Source organism: Podarcis tiliguerta, assembly GCF_965153285.1.
Source record: "Podarcis tiliguerta genome assembly, chromosome: 1".
NCBI lineage: Eukaryota > Metazoa > Chordata > Lepidosauria > Squamata > Lacertidae > Podarcis > Podarcis tiliguerta.
In genome coordinates this window covers 63,995,854-64,018,642 of record NC_139534.1, presented here as the reverse complement: position 1 = coordinate 64,018,642, position 22,789 = coordinate 63,995,854, and the positions used below count along the sequence as shown (strand labels likewise).

The 22,789-nt window shown below is 44.5% G+C and overlaps 1 protein-coding gene across 1 annotated transcript in view; it reads left to right on the top strand.

Moving 5' to 3' along the window:
- Nucleotides 1-9,665: 9,665 nt before the first annotated feature.
- PTPRJ (protein tyrosine phosphatase receptor type J) overlaps nucleotides 9,666-22,789 on the top strand; it is a 77,509-nt gene continuing 64,385 nt past the window's right edge. Inside the window, exon 1 of the mRNA XM_083426141.1 lies at nucleotides 9,666-10,869. Coding sequence (XP_083282267.1) covers nucleotides 10,750-10,869 — 120 coding nt within the window. The 5' untranslated portion in view covers nucleotides 9,666-10,749. The remainder of the gene's footprint in view (nucleotides 10,870-22,789) is intronic.

Sequence of the window (22,789 nt, the reverse complement as noted above, 5' to 3'; positions counted from 1 at the left end):
ATTTTCCCTTTGTTGTGTCTGTGAATTTTTTTTAAAAGCATTAATGCTTTGGGCTTTGTGAGGAAAAAATGGCAAAGGAATGAAGGGTGCTGTGGAACAAAGTAAAAATAACAACAAAATGTTAAACAGCAACCCACATAGTCAAGCTGGCATGGTTTGCTTCCCAGATCACACAATTAGCCCTTTACAGTGACACAACAATGTTATTAAATAATAAGAGACACTGTGCATTTTCTTCAGCGGTTTAACATTAGCCCGGCTACTGCAGTCCTTCTGGTGACTCCTGCCATGACAGCAACACTGGAAGGGGGAAATGGGAAGGGCGATTTAGATTCCCACTTGGACTGGCCAGAATGGACTGAGTACCAAGTGCCTTCCCCACCAGGGCGAATCCAGCAAGAAACCAAGAAATTTGATGTACTCAAGGCTAATTGACAAAAGGGAGGGAGAGGTGCAACTCTACAGCCCAGCAACTGACTGCAGTGTCTTGTTTGCTGTTCTTTGTGAGCAGAGCTTAACCACAGAGGAAGGAGGTGGGAGAGGGAGATAGAGCTCTGGGCAATGATCTCCTACTTCTTCTGCCATTCTGTAATACTCATGCATTGTCCCTGCTCAATACAGATGAGCTCCCTTTTGAAAATAATTTTTCACCTACAGCATCCTCACCTTAAAAAGTGCTTCTGGAGAATCAAGGACAGTAGATGTGGTTCCTCAGACTTCACGGCAATCCGTAACAATGCCAGGAAGCTGAAAGCCAAGGCAAATGCCTTGAAAGACATGCCCCATGATCGATAAGGACGTTATACAGTGCCACAAATTGTACTTACTTGTAATTTCCCCACATTTCCCCTTTGTCTTCCAAAATCCACATGGAGAGGATGGAGCACCGAGGATCATCAAAGATGCCCCATGCTGTCCTGGACCTGCCCTAAGTCTACCCTAAGTCTTACTGTATTACTAGAAAGATCCTCTTGCAAGTTGACGCATGCCAGTTTGTTGCTGGTTGCAGGTTCTGCAGTTTCTAGGCTTTGTGGAGCTTGTGTCAACATGCAATTGCCTTGACTCTGATCTGAAACAGGCAGGTTTTTAAATCACTGGATAAGAAAACAAGACTGAGCATCCAAACCATGGGGAACTCCTACATTGAAGACATTTCAAGTTATTAGCTCAGCATGCACTGTTTTCATATGCTGCGGAACCCTTATAACATTGGGACGTTGTTTTTGCCACTAGTTTTACAAGGCGCAGGCATTCCCAAACTAGGCCCTCCAGCTGTTGTTGGACTACAGTTCCCATCATCCCTGACCACTGGTCCTGTTAGCTAGGAATGATGGGAGTTGTAGTCCCAAAAACAGCTAGAGGGCCGAGTTTGGGGATTCCCGTACAAGAGGGACACTTCCACGCCCCTGTAATCTATTACATATTCACCAGAGCTCTTTCCCTAAATATTCTGTACCGATAAGCCATTAAATGATCAACACAATTCATAGCATTGCATGAATAGCATTATTTTCTATTTTTATCGCAAAATGCATCTGAATTCTGCAGAACTGTGTATAAAGGGAGCCAGGCTTCCTCCCCTCCACTTTCCCCCCACTTATTTTTTTAGACTGGAAAGTTACAGCTGCTTTTGTAGACAAAATATAGAACACTGAGTCTCCCATATTATAATTTAGACACTCAATGGGCCTCTTTGTTTGGGTATGCTGATTTTAAAAGAAAAAACCTCTTGTTTATGTGCTGCTTTGACCTACTAGCCTCCTCTCTTGTTAATAATAAAAAAAGTTCTTTCAGAGTCTTCCGTGCAGTAGAAGTCCTCAACAACTTTCAGGAAGGAGTGAGAGAGACATAAAAGTGTCTAGGGTGGCGGAGGAGAAGAGAAAATAGCTGTGTCTGTTTGGAGAACATTGGAAGTGCTTTCATTCTACATGCACATCAAGTGCATGATGGGAATGGGATGGTAGGATCTGTCAATTTTGTTTCTCTAGGTTTCTCATTTTTCCAGCTGGAATGGAAAAGTATTCAATTAAAGCATTCAATTAATTTCATCTGCCAAAATCGCTTGTATCAATTGCTCTGCTTTTCTTTTACATTTTTTTACTTTTGAAAAATTCAAATGTTATAGGAGAAGAGAATAAAATGAGCAGTGTTATTTGTCATCTCTGCTACTGTTACCAAAATGGTGATGAACGACCTCTTAAATATCCCTAGGCACCCTGGGGGTATTGGTGTCAGAATTTACATGCATTTACAGCTGTACAATTCCAGCACATTTTTGTTAGTTCTAAAATTAGTGACTAGTATTCAACTAAGTTTTACTCAGAGTAGATCTAGTGAAACTAATTAAGTTCATTAATTTCAATGGGTCTATTCTGAATACAACTTAGTTGAACGTTCCCGCACGTATAGGATTGCAGCCTTAAAGGTAAAGGTAAAGGGACCCCTGACCATTAGGTCCAGTCATGACCGACTCTGGGGTTGCGGCGCTCATCTTGCTTTATTGGCCAAGGGAGCCGGCATACAGCTTCCGGGTCATGTGGCCAGCATGACTAAGCCGCTTCTGGCGAACCAGAAAAGCGCACGGAAATGCCGTTTACCTTCCCGCCGGAGCGGTACCTATTATATACTTGCACTTAGACGTGCTTTCGAACTGCTAGGTGGGCAGGAGCAGGGACCGAGCAACAGGAGCTCACCCCGTCGCGGGGATTTGAACCACCGACCTTCTGATCAGCAAGTCCTAGGCTCTGTGGTTTAACCCACAGCGCCCCCCGCGTCCCAATTTACTAGGGTTGCCATATTTTGAAGAGCAAAAAAGAGGACCTATTTGCCGACTTTTACTTTTAACTATGGATCACTACTACGACTCTCATTTTAAATACCCCTACTATTTGTAGGCTATAGAAGCTGCAATATATTGCTAGTAGCAATGTTCTTAACTTTCACCAACAAAATAATAATAATGCATATTGCTCCCTCACTTGCCATATGAAAGTATTTGGGTTCATGCTCACATCTTTGTGAACATAAGTATGCACAGAACAATTTATTACACTGTTTAACATGTGCATATGGACTCTCCTGAAGGGCAGGAGGATGTTAACTCTTGCCCTCCCAGACTCTTCCTCCAAGTTCTTATAGCTGAGCCAAAGGCCTTTGAGTTCAGCCACAAGAGCAGGGATTTAGAGAGTATGGAGCTAGTGTTGTGATTCTCTGCTGCAGACCAGCTTAGCCAGGTGCCTTAGATCTGAATCTAATGCACTAGAGAATTTTTTTTGGGTTACTGTAAACAAAAACAAACAAACAACAACAAAAACCTAGACATTTTGCCAAAATTTTAAAATCTGCAGGTATTTTAATCCTGGAGAGAGGACATGTCCTGGAAAGAAAGGACACATGGCAACCCTAATTTACCTGAAAGTAATCCTCATGGCATGGCCAGGATTGCACTGTCACCAATGGTGTGTTGGCTGAATAACAACTTTGAACACACTGTGTTAACTGACACCTACCACTTTCTGTGGCTTTCGAGTTTCTCAACTTCTAACTATAGACCAGGCTAAACTACATGTAGATTTCAAAATCTCCCACTGTCCTATATATTGCAATCAGTGGTGGTCACAATACAGTTTCTGTTAAGAATGCCTAGCCCATGGAAATCAATAGGACATAGGTTGCCACACGCATGCCTTGTGTTTACCAGAAGAAAAGGAAGTGGTGGTCAATTTAACCTTCCAGAAGAGTTTTGTGGTTATGATAGCAAGCAGCCAATGCAAAATGTTGGTGAACGTGCGGAGCAAACGAAACAAGGTTGTTGTTTGTGGCTTCGGAGGTGGAACTGATGAGTGGCTCCCCTCTCGGAACTACTGTGAGTCAAGTGGACCATGTTGTTAGCTACAAAATGGATCTAATTTCAGAGGAGTAGCTGCCTGGGTTAGCTTGTTGCTGCTGCCTTTGGTACCTTGGAAGGCTAACACATCAGCATCCATGGACTAGAGTCCATTCCATCAAATGCAGCAGGACAATCCTTCATGCAGCTCGTGAACTGGACTCTAGTCCATCAAGGGCTAGCCAACACTAAGCATCTTGGTCTACATGGGGATCCTCTGCTGCTTTTACAAAATGGACTGGTGTTCAGCCATGGATTCACTATGAGGATGGATCAGCAGAGGCTGGAGTGTTGGGGTACATGGGGCACTGCCCCACTGACCTCAGTCCTCCCTCAGCCTCCCTCCACCTGCCTGCTTTCTTCCTGACAACCAGTTCGGGGGCTGGCACTGCTCTCAGCTTCCTCCTCTTTTGGCTGCTTGTTGTCCTTGTACCACTAAAAATGAAGGCGGATGGAGACAAAATAAGAATTCATTGGCTCTGCTTCTCATAACTTCTATAGTAGTGAAACCAGTCATAATTTGAAGACTCTTCTATATATTGCCAATCAATTCCCCCGTCCCCATCCAGCCTGTCATACAAATAGAAATCCATCAACTTCGCCAAAAGCCAAGCTCCACCATGCACTTCCTACCTCTGAACTGTTTCATTGCCAGCTGGGCATTATAAAAACTTATTTAAGAATTGGTGCCTGAGTTTGCATTTTTCCTCTTTCCTCCTTGTCCCTTTTCTCTTGTGTGTCATGTTTGTCCACCCTGGGAGCCTTTGGGGCTGAAGAGCAAGAGTATCAGTGTTAATTAATTAATAGATGATAGATGATAGATAGATAGATAGATAGATAGATAGACAGACAGACAGACAGACAGATAGATAGATAGATAGATAGATAGATAGATAGATATAGATGATAGATAGATGATAGATAGATAGATAGATAGATAGATAGATAGATAGATAGATAGATAGATAGAAGAGAGCATTTCTGGAGGACTAAGAACCTTTTTTACAAATAAGAACTGATGGACTATCATAAAACCAAAATTTATAGGAGCCCTGACTTGTTCTTTTAATTATATTGTTGGAGGATGAATGCATAGGATAACATTCTCCAAGAGAGGAAATATGGTATTTCAAAGGAAATTGTGTTTGATGCACTCTTCTTTACAGTTTTTGGTGCTCTGGATACTGATATAAACATCTGCTTTCCATTTATTTATAACCTTTGAGGCTAGGATACTACTCTTCAAGCAACACACTAACAAAATAATACACAGTGCTCAATAAACTCAATGCTTTGGCTTCAGTCTGGCAAAAGGCAAACCCTTCTTTCATTTACCACCAAGTCTGATAAAGAGTTCTGGGGAACTCAAACAATTGAACATGATTTTGTGACGTTTTGGGTGACCTAACAAAGATATCTAGTATTGATTTGGGTTTTTTGTGGCCAGCACAGCTGCTTTTACTTTCAATGGAAGGGATAAATTTCTCTTCCCTCTTCTGCCACTCTTTGCACTCTTACAAAGCCTTGCTAGAGAGTTGCGGCAGGGGGGGAGTCACTTCCTGAACTTTTTGAGATGGTGCATGGCAGAGGAGGGGCTTCTGGGAGTAGAGGGATTCTCCTCAAACCAGAAGCTGCCTCTGTCCAGAGTTTAGATGAATTGCCCCCTCCCTCAACAGCCCCCCTTGCACCCCATCATGGGTGTTTACAAATAGTGCTGACGCCTCCGATAATGCATTTATTTAACTTCCTGAATTTCTTTCCCCTCATACAAAATATGCAAAGATCAGAACAAAGCAGCAGCGCTTGCGCAGGGTTGGAAAATTTCTATTTCCCCCCAATATTGAGCTTCTCTAAAAAGTCATGTGGTTTAGAACGAGTGGGTTTCACTCAAAGCAAAGGGTGCGTAAACAGTTTGGTGCTTTTCATTTTTGTGTACCTCACCTCAGATTTTGGGGTAACATAATTTCATACTGTGGTGCTCTTTGGACACGCTTGGAATCTAATTCTCATCAACCCTGGCCAGCATGACCAATGGTCGGGGATGATGGGACATTTGGAGTGCCACAAGTTCCTTATTCCTGTCTGGCCACTGGAATATTTTTCAATAATCCTTCACCCACCCACCCCACCCCATTACATGCTACTCCCCAGATCTTACCTTGATATGATGGCCATCTCCCCTTCCCAAGTGTAAAAAAAGAATTTCTGCTAATCTAATGATTCTGCATTTTACATTATTTCATTTAATTCGGACTCATTCCCTAGGTTTGCCAACTGTTCAGATGGGTCTTGTAGCTATGCATTAAACAGGAGCTTGATCTGCACAGAGTAAGGGGTATTAACAGAAAACTTTGTCTACTGATTTTTGCATATTAAATGTCAGTTAAAGGCACAAGAGCAGAAGAGGCTTGTTCTCGTTGGTCGGCGGACAACCCTGAAAAGAACTATAGCTCAGTAAAAGCAACTTTTCAGCCTGCAAACAATAGGTAATTGATGAGGTCTGCCTCGCTGCCTCCATTTGCATTTTGTTTCCTTTGCAGCATTATTGAATCACTAGACGAACAGAGTTCTAAGAGCAGGTGGGTGCTACTTTACCAAATTTTCCTTTTGCTTCTTCTCTTTGCTGTTTTATGAGTTGTGAAACAGTGTATGCTCAGGGGATTTCTTTTGTCAGGCTTAGCAAACTTTCTTTTTGGGGGGAGCTGTAAAATATCAGGGCTGTGTAATGTCACTGTTAAAGCCACTGGGTAGGTGGGTGGGGGATGTTTTCCTGGCTCTCTGCATGTTTTTCTCTATATGGTGCAAAAATATTAAACTGCATTTGTATCTTGCTTTTTGTCCTAGGAGTCCAAGACGTGGGCATCCCTCCCCCATTTCCATCTTTGAAACAACCCTTTGAGGTAGATTGTGCTAAATTAATACCCATAAGCAGTCAATAGATTGCAGGGCCCCAATCCTCATAGGGACAAGCAGCCTCATGGTGGGTCAAGCCACCTGTCTGTTTAGCTCAGTGCAGTGGTACCTCGGGTTTCATACGCTTCAGGTTACAGACTCTGCTAACCCAGAAATAGTACCTCGGGTTAAGAACTTTGCTTCAGGATGAGAACAGAAATCGCGTGGCAGCAACGTGGCAGCAGCAGGAGTCCCCATTAGCTAAAGTGGTGCTTCAGGTTAAGAACAGTTTCAGGTTAAGAACGGACCTCCGGAACGAATTAAGTACTTAACCAGAGGTACCACTGTACTGTCTACAGCAGAGCTTTCCAAATCTTTCATGTTGGTGACACACTTTTTGGACATGCATGATTTTGCGACACAGTAATTCAGTTTTACTAGCAAACTGGAGGTTAAACGAACCCCTTTCCAGCCCCAAGAGGAGTGTGGGGAGTGTTTGTGTGACACACCTACACACTGCAGCCAACACACTAACGTGTTGCGACACAGACTTTGGAAAGGATTTCAGGGTTCACTCCCAGCCATACTTGCAACTGACTGGAACTTTTTTAGCTTCTGCTCTCCACCAGCAGCAGGCAAGCAGCCTAAGACAATTCAGAAACATCTCTGCCACGAAGAAGCCACTTCATTCCTCCTTTGCTCCAAGTGAGGTAATATCTGCCCTCCTAATTTCTCTCTCTTCTCTGCTTCTGTCTTCCCATCTCTATCATTCCCCAAACATATCAGCCACTCTGCCCCAGCACTATTTCCATTCCACCTTCTCTAACATAACTTAGCTCCACATACATCCATTTGATGTGTACCACCCTAATGCCTCATAATTGATTTTAGGATCCCTCTTTTATTGCCTCGTGGTTTTAACCCAAACTTGCAAGTCCTCTCAAATGCTACCTGAACAGTCAAACCTCTTGGTTTTATTGTAGCAACCTGCACCTTAATCACTCCATCTCTATTTTTTAATAATAACTTGCAAATTATTTGATACTAGGCCTTGGTCTTTTGTCTAGTTAAAGTATAGTTTGCTGCAAGTCTCAGCTCAATACTGGAAAAAGACACATGTTGAAAACATGAGTTTGTGTACACAGGAATGCACCTGTTAATTTTCTGCTTGTCATGCAGGTGTTAAGAAGCAAATATACTTTGCCAATCAGCTATGTGTTGAAGAAATTGTAATGTCACTGGCTCATTTATCCACATGTGGTGGTAATAACCCAAAGCTTTTTGGTTTTGGGAAAATGGTTTTTCATGAAGCAGGACTTACTACAAAACAAGCTACCCTCTTTGGCAAAATCTTTCCCACAGGGATATTACTCACCTGATGACTGCTGCATGGCTGACTATTGCAAGATATTGGAAGACTCTAAATGGAGACTTGTTTGAGAGCTGGATCTTACAACTCTGGAACTTAATTTCAATGGACAAACTGACAACCCATGTCCGAAAGAGTCAAACAAACAAGAAAAACACTACCTTTCAATCAACTTGGCATAGTTTTATTACAAATGCAACATCGATAAAACATGGTTAAAGCCTCCTCCTGAAAACCAGGCAGCCACAGGAAACACTTTTATGAATCCATGTAAATTACATCATTTACAGTACACACATTTATGATTATGTGTACTTAGACCTGTGTGGGTAAAGTCCATTTACAATGCAGATAAGGAGGCACTAGAATTGTTACAGAAGCTGTTAGCATGTAAATCTTGTTTTAAATGGCTGGCCACCTGAACCACAAATTAAAAGCACTTGTAGAATCAAATAAGGCAGCTCTTTCATGCTGCTTGAAGTGCCAGGACATATTTGGGGGGATGTGGGAACAGGAATGGGCATATCCTTCTCAAGCGAAGGTCAGCAGCTACATGGGGGGAGGTTCCATCCTCTGAATAAGGGAGGCTATGTCTTAGATACCTCCAGAGGAGCCAGGAGCTCCCTTTTAACCTCCCACACACTTCCTTCTAAGATACAGAGCCCAGCAACCAACCAAAGCAGCCTACTGTCCCCTTATTTGCTGAAAACCTACCTGCTAGGGTGAATGCTATGGCTAGATGGAAGAAAATGTCAACAAAATAAACAACACACACAAGTCACTGAGCATATTTTGCACCCCCATGGAGAGCTGGCATGAAGCTCATCCGGATTGGATATCTAGAAATGCATCTGGGTCTAGGTGCTGAACAATGAGGGCCAGCATCCTGGATAGACAGGATGGGGAGTGTATTCTGCTATACTACTAGAAGTATGTGTGACGACATTCAAGGCTGGTGAACAATGGACATGTAATAAAAAAGGGAATACTTTCCTTGTTATTAAAGTGCTTGAGAATGCATGGGTGATTTGGGCCTGGCAGTGGAAACTGGAAACCAAGCAGAAATAAATTAAAAATAGTCTGCTTGCTTCATCTGTATTCTGTGCTCAGCGTATGGTCTGAATGCAAATAGTCCATTCATCTCAAACAAATTAATTAGGCTGCAAAGCTGCTCACGTTTCACCAAGAACACTTTTATTAAACATGAAAGATGCCAGGGTGGTAAAAAAAAGAAAAGGCCAGTAAAAACCTATGCTGTATTTTAAATTCCTCTTTGCAACAGGGCTAAAGCAAGACATTTAAATGTCCCACCACTGCAGAGTTCCCTTTTAATTTGTCCTGCTTCCCTTTATTTCACGAAAAAGCAGAAGTGAAATTTAAAGCTGTTTGCATGGTTTATGAGCACGTTTAAGGATTTCCTGATACCACCAGTTATCAGCTCAGCTAAAAATAGTTTGCAAGAGCTTTGCGATCTCTGATAGCCTAGTCTCTCTCTCTCTCTCTCTCTCTCTCTCTCCCCCCCCCCCCCTGTTTCGTAGCTCTATTCCACATATAGGTTGTGGGGAGGATGTAGCCCTCCATATATTGTTGGGCTCCAGCTCCCATCAGCCAGCGGTGATGGGATGTGTAGCCCAGCAACACCCGGAATGTCACAGCTTCCCCGTCCCTGATTTGGGTCTCGTTCCCACGTAAGCTAAGCGTGCCATCAAGTGCAGCTATGTGCTACAGTTGGATTGCTGCGCCTGAGGCTGCAACAGCCGGCACACTTATCTTGGGCGTGAGATTCCCTCAGCATCGCTGAGACTTGCTTCTGAGTAGACCAGAGAAGCTTGCCCTCTGGCCCCGCCAACTAAGCGCGAGCCCCATCGAGTTCAATAGGAACCTTCGACGCAGCGCGCCTTTCCTCGGTGCAGCCCCGCACAGGATCCGCTTCCTCGTTCAGGCTCGCAGCCTCCCCCAATGCAACGGCGGTGCAACCAGGAGCGGATCCCCCACCCCGGAAGAGCGTCCCTTCCCTCCCAAATTGGCCGCGCGCTCCAGAAAAGGGGGGTGGGGGTGGGAGAGACGCGCCGCTTGCCCGCCTCACCCAGCCCGGACGGGGGCGGGCGGAGAATGTCAGCTCGAACAACTTCCTACTGGGCTCCCGGCGGCAGGCAGTAAAAAAACAACACCACCAAAAGCGACCTTTTCAACTGCTGCCAACGTCGCCGGCCGATTCCTGCCCCCTGGCAGCGTGGAGGAAGCGATGAATGGCCAGAAAGGGGAGGTGGCTGACGCGCTGCACTCCCCGGGCCGCCGCCGCCGCCGCCTGTCCTGCCTGTGCATCTCGCTCCACCCCGTCGCCGCCGCCGCCGCTACGGCCGCGCACTTTCCCCCCCCGGAGCCCGCGCTGCCGCCGCCGCCGCCACAGAGGAAAGAGGCACCGGGACGCCGCCGCCCGGGGCAAGGCGCGGGGCCGAGACGGCTGCGCGAGGAACCTGGACGGCGCTCCTCCTCCTCCCTCTCTCTCTCTCCGTCCCCCGCCTTTCTCCTTCTCCTTTCTGTTTTGGCGGGCGGGCGGGAGTCTCCCTGCCATGACTGCGCCGAGGGAGCCTGAGCGAACATGAGCCGCCGCGGCGAGGGCGAATTCCTGAACTGCCGCCTTTCTCCCCCCGCCGCCGCCGCCGCGACCATGAGGAGGCTGGCGCTGCTCGCGTTGCCTCTCTTGCTGTGCCTGGGCGAGGTAAGGCGCGGACGGTTGGGAGGACTGCCACCCCCACCCCACCCAACCCAGGCTTTCCCTCGCGTCCACCTACATGCCCGGGGATCTACATGTCTCGGTCGGCGAACCTGCTTCCCCTGAGTAAACCCATCCATCTTTCGTCTTCCTACCTGTCTCCCCCCCCCCCTTACAAGTCCCTCCTTGGCTTAAGCTAGGGCATCCTTATACATCGTGGGTAGGGGAGCCTGTAGCTCTTTAGACGCTTTTGGACTCCAACTCCCAGCATCCCCGATCTTGGGTTTTGCTGCTCGGGGCTGATGGGACTTGGAGTCCAGCAACAGCCGGAGGGGCCACCAGCTTCCCCAGCATCGCTGCAATACGTGCTTGGTTTTGTTTTAGGGGACTGTCCCTCACCCCCGTTGAGGATAACGGGACGTCTGAGGAGAGACATATAGGATTGGGGCGGAAGTCTAGAAGAAACTGCTCTGGTCCTTTTAAAACAAACGGCAACAGGGCATGACCCTCTCTGGTTCCTAGTCACTTCTGGTGTGTGTTTGTTTTGAACCCTGAATTCCTGCAAGCCACTGTGCATCACTAGACTCATTAGAAGTCAGTGGGTTTAGCCAACTCTGCTCTGTTACAAACTGGCTGCGGAGGAAGTGTCCACACATGACTCTGAATGTGCCTGTGTGCGTGTGGATGTATTTGCGAGGGAATCATGAAAGAAAGCTTTTGATGTACATTCTGTCTAGCCAATGCAGTTTTTCTATTTGAATTACAGATATAGGGCACTGTTGACTAGTGATTACATAGCAATCCTATGTATGCTTACTAAGGAGGAAGCAGCATTGAGCTTAGTAGGACTTTGAACACGCATGTTGTGTGTTTTGAAGTGATCTCTGATCATGCCTGTAAAATCACTAATCCAGATAATCTAACCTTTGATACACCTCAGCTGCTTGTATTTAGACTCAGATTTAAAACAGTAGCCAACCTTAATAATGCATGTTGGAGCACCTGCTCAAAGTCACATAACTTGCACTCATTTCCCTTTAAATCATCTTGCTGTGCTCTCAAATTAGCATGGTTAAAGAACGATAAAAGTAAAAAACTTTCCCCACCCCCTACATACCCTTTAAATCTAAGTTTTTGGAAGAAACCATTATGTTAATCTATAATTAGGAAATGAGGGGGTGGTAGCTATTCTGGATGCCAACACAGAGTATAATTGTGCAATATTGGGTGATAGCATGGAATGGTGATCTTAATTCATGCTAGTTGCTATGGCTACAGAAATGGAAAGTTGTGTTTGGTCAGGATAATTGATCTGGAATGAGATTATTGCCTATTGCCCATTAACTAATCTTGCAAATGCACCTATTAATGGTTTCCAAACTACATGTTCTATACTAAATCCATCTAAGCGGTGGAAAACCCAGTTGGGCCAAGGGCCCCTAGATGAGAGTACTGGCAGGTTGCAAGATGTGTATGAGCACCTGTGTTGCTACTGTGCTTGAGTCATTTGCTGACGAAGACGCAGGTATGACCCCAGGGTTTCCTACAGCCATTGTGACATGTAGTTCTGTCCTACTGTGGATATGATGGAATGTAGATAAGGAGTGCTATCATAAAGAAGATCAAAGTGCAGTGTGTAGCGATGATTTTAATAGGCGATTGCATTCTTTGCTGTAACATAGATTGGTTATGTAGTTTAATTGTGTTGGCTAGCCTGGTCTATTGCCACTGCTGTTGTCATCGTCCATTATTCCCAAAGAACTCTGAATATACTGCAAGCCAAAAAACACACAATCACTTTCCTTACAGCAGTGGAAAGAGAAGTCATTTTATTTCTTGTGTGCTCTCTCTCTCTCTCTTGTACACCACTTTCCCCTCATCATTGCTATTGGTAGATGATATATCTTTTGAAGCAAAAGAGATGGTTTGGTCAGATTTTACTGACTGCATTAAAAGTTTGGGTGAAAAGCAATATCATCTTATCTAACTTGGTCTGAATGTTGGTATTTCTGGGAGTCTTATTATGAGAAAAGAATCAACTTTCAGAGAACAGGTGTGTAGTGTATGCATATGCATGGTGGTCCTGGTTAAGATATGGGAGAACAGACACCCCAAAGATGGAAGAACCCAAAATACATTAGGAATTGTTTTGTGGTAGAAAACTACTGCAAAGATTGGACAAGGTCACCCCATGTCTGGAACAAAAAAGCTTCTGATCTGCTGCATAATGGTATTGTTGTGGCAGTCCCTTGATGAAGTTCTCAGATGTTCCCTAGTGTTATGAGATCTGAACAACTTTATTGCCTAATTTGGGATAAGGTAATTAAAGTTGTAGGAGGTATTTGAAGAAAATAACTGCAGTTAGACCATTGAACTGCAGGCTGATGTCAATAGTGTCTTGGGGCCTCCTATAATGTCACTTTCTAAGATTATGGGTGAATGCACTTTAATGCATATAGGTATAATGTTGGAAGGGCTCGCTTCTTGCATGTTAACATTTCCCCAGTAATTTATTTATGTGGTTTTGGGCGTCTTCAGAAACCACTTGACATTTACTCTTGAGTAACCTTCAAAGGACCACATGCCAGTAATGGGTGGGTCCAAAGGCAAAATCTACAGACCAGCACATGTAAATGTTGACTTCATGCAGCTAGTTTCCACACACTTGCGCCCCTCTCTATCCTCCACCTAAACAAGCAAGAGGCATTATCAGAGTTCAAGTATACATTCCAGCCAGGCAAAAACCCTGGCAGGACTGGTAAGGGATGTGGACTGGAGAGACGGGTGGGAAGAATTCTTAGGGCCAGGTAAGAAAGGTCTGGAGGGCCATATTTGCCCCCCCCCAACCAGAAAAACACCCCAGGGCCTCCAGTTCCCCAGCCCAGGTATGTAGCCTATATATAATAATCTTTCAAATATGTCAAGCCACAAAAGTGAAAACTTTAGTAGTCCTCTTTCGATGGTGTGATTCTAAGTAAAGTGAACACATGAGGACGGATAATGGAGATGAGGACAAAATTCTTGGGGAGCCTTCACAAGTACAGGAGGCTGCCTGTTTCAGACGTTCACTGACAGGAGAGGAGAGGAGCGGGGCACCCATCTGAATTGCCCTCCCAGAACCAGAACGCCATAGTGAGCATTTTTGCCACTTGGGGTCCAGGTGGCCTTGATGGCTAGGAGTACCTTGTATCAGCATCAGCTACAGCCGTTCCTGGATAAGGGTAACTTTACTATGGCAGTCTGTACATTTGTAATTTCAGGACTGGTTTACTGCAATGCTAGGCTGTGGAGATGTCCAACATTTCCAGCTAGTGCAGAATGCTGTAGCTAGAGTGGTGATGGGAACAGTATGGCCAACAATAACACTGGTGTTAAAAGACCTGCACTGGTTTCCCATCTGCTGCAGGGCCAGAGTCATAGTTTTTGCACTAGTGTACTAAGACCTGAACAACTAAGGACCAGGATATCTTAAGGACTGCCTTCCCCCAGCTGAATACTGAGATCAAATGGGTGAGCACTATTAATGGTCCCCTATGGACCAGAAGGATGGCTCCAGTCAACAAGCAGTTGTGCCTTCAGTGTAGTGGGCCCTACACTATGACCTCCGTCCCGTTAGAAAACAGGCACACAGCATCACTGCTAAGTTTCAGCTGTCTGGTTAAAACTCTTTTTATTTCAGGAGGCCTTTGCACCATGAATGCTGTTCTGATGTTTTACTTTTTTATGTTGTATATTTTTATTCTCTGTAAATTGCTTTAAGACCCGTATTGGGGGGGGGGGGGATGGGGACGGGACAAAATGTAATTTTTAGGAATAAGATGGCTAAATTTGAGACTCTGAATTAACACATCTTTAAAATAATGGATAAATGTTTCTCGACATGTAACCTGCCAGCCTGCCGAGCCTCAGCGGCTGAGCATCAGGTCCCTGTTCAATCCCTGACATCTCCAGGTAGGTTTGGGAGAGTGGAAACCCTGGACAGCTGCCCCTAGTGAATGGATACAATACTGCGCTAGATGAGCCAATGGTCAGATTGAGTTTCCTCTGTTCTCTCTGCTTCTACAGCCTTTGGGGCTGTCCCTGGTGGTCGCAAGTGGTTTAGTTCCGCTTACCAAGGTTTACTTTTCAGATTAGGGCATTTTTGTTGTCAACAGCAAGACGAATGTGGGAGTGGCCCTGTGGCAGTGACTCAGAGCATGGGATTGATCGCCCTGACTTTTTAGTTGAAGCCCTGTGCCTCCATTGACTACAGCGGCTTTACTTGCAGATTATTCACCCTTGCAGCATGTTTAAAGAGTCGCAGATTTGTTCTGGCATATGCTTTTATGGACTGGTTCCCCCCTCTTCGAACTACTGATATGTCCCAAAGCTCCTTCCCACCACTTATTCTTTCTGACGTCTGCTCAATGATAAAGCACATAAGCTCTTCGTTTCTTGGTGAACTTGCATTCCTTTCCCAGAAGCTGTTTACACTCGTATTGTGAGCAAAGTTTGAGGAAGACGGTCACAGTTCCGCTATAATAAGCTTAAGTTGTGTTGCTGCTAGTTAATTAGTTACAAATGCTCTTATCACAGTCAGCATTTAATCTCTCTTACTTCCCTAATGCTGGGAGAAGCATATCTGGAGTTCTTGTGTCTACTTTACACTGAATAATGGAGAGGGAAGGGGAGTGGCAAGAGCAAAAGAGGGAGGACTCTTAGAGGGCAATTCTCTCTCTTCCTGCAGCATATTCCCAATTGCTTCTCCCTTTATTTGCCCCAAGGCAGTTTCCTAAAAAGCTTCAGTGTGAATTATTTCATTACAAAGCATCTCTGTTCAAAGCAAATATTTTGTTATTGTGAGTCCAGTTTGCTGCTGCTTCTCTCTTTGCCCCCAACCCCCTGACTGAGCATCTGTCTTCAGTTTATGCATTTACATTTTTTACACTTTATACATCTAGTTATTTTCTATATCTCTCTCCCCCTCTGCCCCCAGGCCCCCCCTTTTCCATTTCGCATGAAAAGGGTGCTTTAGAATATGGGCTTGGAAACTTTTGTTTTAAAAGAGGTCAGCAGGGCAGGGAAAATACTCAAGATTCCGAGGCATCAACATCAATTTTTTAGGCATCAGTTCAGTGTAGGGCTGAGAAATACTTCAAATTCCTAAATGCCACCATGAGCTTGTTAGTATCCAAGCAACCAATTTGATCAGCCCTTGTGATTTCTGTTTACCTATGGCATTTATTGGCTTACCTATGTTAAGTCATCATGTGAGTATAATTGCTGCTGTAGCATAGTGGTCAAGGATGCAATATTACACCAGAGTTATGCAGGCCAAGGGGCTGGTGAAACACCAGTGGCACAACTGCTAACATCAGTGCAAGTGAGTAGCCACCATCACTTGTCCTCTTTGGGAGGAAGAACTGGAGTGCAGTAGTGGGGTCTACTGGAGGGTATCTTGATGAGCCCCCCCCCCCACCCCCCGCAAAAGCAAAGCCAGATTGGGATGCAGTAATCTTCATTGGAGCAGTGCTTCCACCTGTAGAGGAATCCACCCAAGACCTGTCGTGTGGATGTAAAATCTCACACATGTCCAAAAAATAGTTCTATCCTTTCAATGCAGCATAGTATCTGTGATCATCCTATAAAGCTCTGGCAGAGGTTTCGTTTGCTTGCAAATGCTTCTGCTCCTCTGGTTGCTGCTACACTGAATCTGTGATGAGCATCCTCTCTTTTGTTCATTGCAGAGTTAATAAATCATAGAGTCGGTTGCAGCCAAATTTATTCTGAAGCCAGACCAATTCAGAACATTTCCCAACATGCGTTAGTATTCAGCCTAGGAAAGTACCCTCTAAATATCTGTTTCCAAATCTCTGGTAGACAAAGGTGCATGAGTCGTAAAAGTGTAGAATTGCAAGTAATGATCAGAGAATGCATACATAAATCAAGCTTGGAAGTATCAGCAAAATATAATGTATAGCCAATGCTCAGCTAAATCGCATGTAGTTTTACAAAGGGGGTGGATTTAAGGGCTAGCAATCTGAGAATAAATCAAGGTGATATCAATGAAGCAGACAAACTCTAAATCAAATACAAAATAAAGTCAATACAGTCTTTATATTTAGTGGACGGCAGATATGTAATCAACAGACACCACTACAATAATTCATTCTCTATCTCCATTTCTCTCTCGTGCACTTCAATTGAATAAATGAAGTTGCTATCCCATATCAGTCATTCCCTTCCTCTCTGCAATTAATGTTATGTGAATAGTGAGATGATTCTATGATGCAAATGGTCCTGCCCCTCCCATATGACCCTGCTGCTGCAACCTCCCTCCCTACCCAATGTATTGGGGGGCTGAACTTTTGCAGCAGAAAGGCGGTTCAACTCAAACAAGTTCCCTGCATGATTTAACAGTCTAATCTTCCTGGGTCTTAAATAAAACAAGGCACTTCCTTCAGCTGGGAAGGTTCCCTGGCTCCCAGCACCACGAGAGACCGAAGGAATGGGGATGGGTTACGCATGGGAGGGGCAGGGTCACTCTCCCTCTCATGCAATGGAAACTTGTGTTTGCGTGTGCAGAGAACAACTGAATAGGGCTATTCTCTTGGCCTGAATGTATTCGTTTGGGACAGCTTCTCCCAGTCCTTCTCAGGCAATGGGGAAAATGACAAATAGCTGCATTACCTGCAGTGAGAGAAGGCATATCAACAATGTCACGCTGAAATTTAATCTCTCGGGATTAGCCACAACTTTTAAAATGAGAGAGAGAGAGAGATGGAGAGATGGAAATTCTGTGTACAGTTAAGAGCTCATCCCTCAGTGGACCTTCATACCTGGAGCTTACTGTTGAGAATTTTCATGCCATGTAAATGATCTTTTGTTAAAGAAACGTGAGATTTGAAAGCATGTGGGTGTGTTGGTACATAATATAATTTTCTGATTACACAATGAGGATGGATATTACTAATTACTGCTAGTAATTACAGGCTCGCTGCTGGAGAATATGAAAGTTGGCTAGCTTCGCGATATAGCAACCAAGCGCTTCCTTTTTCCAAAAATAGAGCCTCTTGCATATGGCAAGCTTAAGACTCATCTCTGCTCTACATTCTTTTTCCGCTACTCAGTTGAGACCTGCTAATTGGCTTCTATTCACTTAAAAGTAAGAGAATACTATTAGCTGCCTGCTCCTGCAAAACTTTGAAACAAAAGACAAAAACCAGAGGTTGCTAAGTGTCAGAAGACTCGTTTAGCTAGCTTTAAAACTAGTCAAGTGGCAATCTGCACCAATAATATAAAATAAGACTACAAAGAGAGATGCAGTACTGTAAAAAGAAAGCAGCAAGAATATGCCTCGGTTCAGGTGACAATATGTATAGTCCTGACAGGCTTTGGCCAGATCCACCAGAGATCTTTTTTCTGTTTTGTTCCATTTCTGCATGTGGCTTCTGCATATGGCAAGTCCTGTTTCTTGCGCCTAGCTCTAGCTAGCAATGTGAATTAGCCTCTTTATAGAAAATTAAACCTCAAGACAATTTTTCATTCTGTCTTGCTTTTTCTCACATTTGCCCAGATCACCACTTTTCGCTTCACAGGGACTTGGTCAGTTGGTCAAGGTTGAAAGATAGCAATTTGCTCAAGCACTCCTGTCCTCCCTTGGCGTAAACAAAGTGGTGGGGATTTCAACCTGGTTCCAAATTGCCATAGCCAATGCTCTTTGCCATACAACTGCTGTGTGTTGTCAATCTTCCAAACAGTCTCTTTGTTTCGCCACAGTGATGGTGAATGTATGCAAACACTTTGTTAAAATAGCAACAGATTTCCTTTACATCTTTTAGGAATTCATTATGGGAATGAATTGATGGAAATTAATTGGAACCTCTATTTTTTACCCTATATGTCAGGGGAATCCGGCCCAATCGCCTTCTCAATCTGGCCCACAGACAGTCCGGAAATCAGCGTGTTTTTACATGAGTAGAATGTGTCCTTTTATTTAAAATGCATCTCTGGGTTATTTGTGGGGCCTGCCTGGTGTTTTTACATGAGTAGAATGTGTGCTTTTATTTAAAATGCATCTCTGGGTTATTTGTGGGGCATAGGAATTCATTCATCCCCTCCCCCCCCCCAAATATAGTCTGGTCCCCCACAAGGTCTGAGGGACAGTGGACCGGCCCCCTGCAGAAAAAGTTTGATGACCCCCGCTATATGTAGCCAGGAAGGGCATATTTTTCACCTGAACAATTCCACACACAAACGCAAACTGTCTCTCCATAAACATGAAAAGCAGCAGTTGCTCAGCTGGCAGCAGTTACTTGGCATATGTTGAAGGATGATGCCAAGAGTGTGTGCCATTGCTTAACTGTTCATGTAGCTGGCTTCAGCTAGGTTGCTTGGTTTTGTCCTTTTATTGGGTTGAGATTTGCATATGCTTATTCCCTGTGTGATAGGCCATATCAGATAGGGGATTGGGGCATGGTACTTAGGGGATGGATAGATCATGCACAAAGATTGCACAGTCATTATGGAACAGGTGGGATGTTTGGATTGAGACCTATGAGCATAAAGTAGGCACAAATTTGAGAATGGATGCTTGCAACCTTTAGATGCATGGAAAGAAAAGACTAGGGAGGGTAAGACTGAAGAGGTGTCTGAAATGTGGTAAAGTCATAGGGATGGAGTTTTGCTGCAGATTGAGGTACCAAAACCATGACTTTGCAAATAATTGTTCCAGAAAGTTTATCTTCGTAAACACAAACTTAATTTATTTACTAACAGCTATTGTTGTAAATTAAATGAAATAATTCATTGTTAAGATTAAATTAAGCCTTCTTTCTAATCTTGCTTTTAGTGTTTCCTAAAAGTTCCAATTAAAAAAAACCACAGATATGCATGTGTACAAGGCAGGGGAGACCCAGAGATATGCATGTACATGTCGTGCCAGGAAGAGAAAATTACCCTTTTCCGCAAACCACGCCCACCTGCCCCACACCTGATGTCATATGTGATGTCATATTCACGATGTGCATACAAAAGTACAGTTCTAATCTTAAACTGTTAAGCTTGCTGTCACTGCTGGCTGGTGCTCACATCAAGCCTCAGGGATCAGCTTGATGTGAAGTTCCTCTAGTGCAGGTGATTCCTGCCTAAAGTTGGGTTTGATGTAGCTGCCATTGGGCTTGATGTAGTCAGCTGATTGATGCTGTACGGAACCCCCACAGGGAGTTCAAGCTGGGCTGCAAAGAAGGAAAGGAAACAATGGTGAACATAGTTAATATGTGCTCCCAATTCTTTCCTTTTGAGGTTGGGTTACGCGGGTGGCAATGTGGGTTAAACCACAGAGCCTAGGACTTGCTGATCAGAAGGTTGGCGGTTCGAATCCCCGCAACAGGGTGAGTTCCCGTTGCTCGGTCCCTGCTCCTGCCAACCTAGCAGTTCGAAAGCATGTCAACGTGCAAGTAGATAAATAGGTACCGCTCCGGTGGGAAGGTAAACGGCGTTTCCGTGCACTGCTCTGGTTCACCAAAAGCGGCTTAGTCATTGCTGGCCACATGACCCGGACGCTGTACACCGGCTCCCTTGGCCAATAAAGCGAGATGAGCGGTGCAACCCCAGAGTCGTCCACAACTGGACCTAATGGTCAGGGGTCCCTTTACCTTTACTACCTGATGATACGGTGATGTCAGGCAATCAGTCTATGTGGAGTAGGAAGCTTGATCCTGTTCCCCATTGCTGACTTAAGATGAGTCCAACTAGATCACCCTTTCTGGTCCAGCTTTCTTTCCCCACAGCGACCAACCAGGTGAAACTCCTGCAAGCAAGACATGAATGCTACAGCTTTCTCCCCACTTGTGCTCCCCAGCCACTGATATTCAGGGGCCTTATGCCTCTGCTCATGAAAATAGCACATAGCTATCAATAACCAGTAGCCACTGATAGCCTTTTCCTCCTCTATTGAAGGTGTCCAAGTTTCTGGTCATCTCCATATCTTGTGGATGCGAATTTCATACCTTAACTATGCACCTTGTGAATAAATATTTATTTGTCCCGAATCTCCCTCCATTCAGCTTCGTTAGAAGTCCCTCTCTTCTAGTATTAAGAGTGAGGGAGAAGTGTCTGCATCACCACAGTTTATTGTATATTTAAGAAACAAGCTACCTTACTCATATGTTCCAGGTCATAAGCTTGTGTGTATTCTACCACATATAAGAATGCCTGGCAGATAAAAATGTACGTATGCTAAGTATGTATGCCATACTTGTTGGAATTCAGTCAACCAAGGAGAAAACCGTACCACCCAGAAAATTCTTTGCTTATATTTACTCTCCTGCAGTCTAGCTTTAAACAAGGAAATTGACACAAGGAAATTGTGAAGTACAAATGAACTGACCTCTGGTTACAGATGCTTCAGGTTACAGACTCTGCTAACCCAGAAACAGTACCTCGGGTTAAGACCTTTGCTTCAGGATGAGAACAGAAATCGCTCAGTGGTGGGGCGGCAGCAGCGGGAGGCCCCATTAGCTAAAGTGGTATCTCAGGTTAAGAACAGTTTCAGGTTAAGAACGGACCTCCAGAACGAATTAAGTTCTTAACCCGAGGTAAGGTCTGAACCCGTAAGGCTGTGATCCAAAATTTCACTTTAGCCATGAACTCAAGCCACTCCTATTCCTTCAATCCTCAGTCAACATTTGCGGTACAGGAGCAATAATACTGAACTACCTTGCAAAGCTGTCATTGCCAGATCTACAAATTTTGCTCTGGGGGGCAAAGGTTCTGCCCTGCAGCCTCCCCCTGCCCCCGTCTCTCTGAGAGCAGCAGTGCTGGATTAAGGGAACAAAGAGGAGCAAGTCTTTATCCCCTCTGTGCCCCATTCAGGCTTCCATAGAAAGTGCCACCTTCTTGCCCGTTCCAGGAAAAGGAATGTGAGGAGGAGTGTCAATGGAGGACAAAGGGGAGAAACTTTTTCACCATTGATTGTTGTCATTGTCCTGCCACTGGGCTGGCCACTGCAGCTTCACACTTTCCTCTCCTTGGGGTGGATAAGGAGGAGGGCTTTTCTCGGCCACTGTGGATGGGCCATGGCCAACCACACTTCAACCATTGTCAGGGCCTGACTTCACCTTTACATTCCTGCTGTTTACGTTCCTAGTGTCCACCCACCTCTTTGAATATGTGGAATCTGGCCAGAACATAAGGACTGCGATGTGGCTGCAGTGTGCCTCTGTCCCATGCAGGATGCTGTTCTGCTGCCCGGGGCACGTATCCCCTCTTGCCCCCAGGCCTAAAAGTTAATCTGCAAATTAACCTACTAATATTAGAAGTGGTGGATAGAATGCATATGAGGTGCTTTGAATGCTCAGAAAGCACTTTATATATTGAATTGCGTACTTAGGCCCTGCTTTCCATCCAGAATTGACTCACAAATACAACAATTGAAAACCATCGCAAAGAGGCGCTCAAAAATGTTAGCCATAAATTGTTCGTATGAGAGGATATTATCATAAGAGCTACAAAAAAACCTGAATATCCATCTGTGCAAAATGACGGTTAATATTATATAGATGACAGTACATAATATGAGTGTAAATATTGACACGATCCACCACTCCAGATATCAGCAGATTAATATACTTTCTGGGAGAACCCTAAGCAGTACTATTTCCCCATCATTTCTAATGCGCTGCAGTATGTGGTTTAACTGGTTGGTGCTTACTTTCAACACTCAAATTAATTCACATTCTTTACACCCATTTGAGGATTGGTTTGCTGGCACAGCGTAAAGAGTGAAGCCTTTGAGTCTTTGCTGATAAACATTAATCATCTTGGATATATCAGCAGTGTGAAGCATGTTCTGGGTTTTTTTTCAGTTCTTTGTGACCCTTGGCTAACTGGTGGCAAGAAAAAATTCCTTAACTAGTAAACATTGTTTTAAATAGTCAAAGTCCCT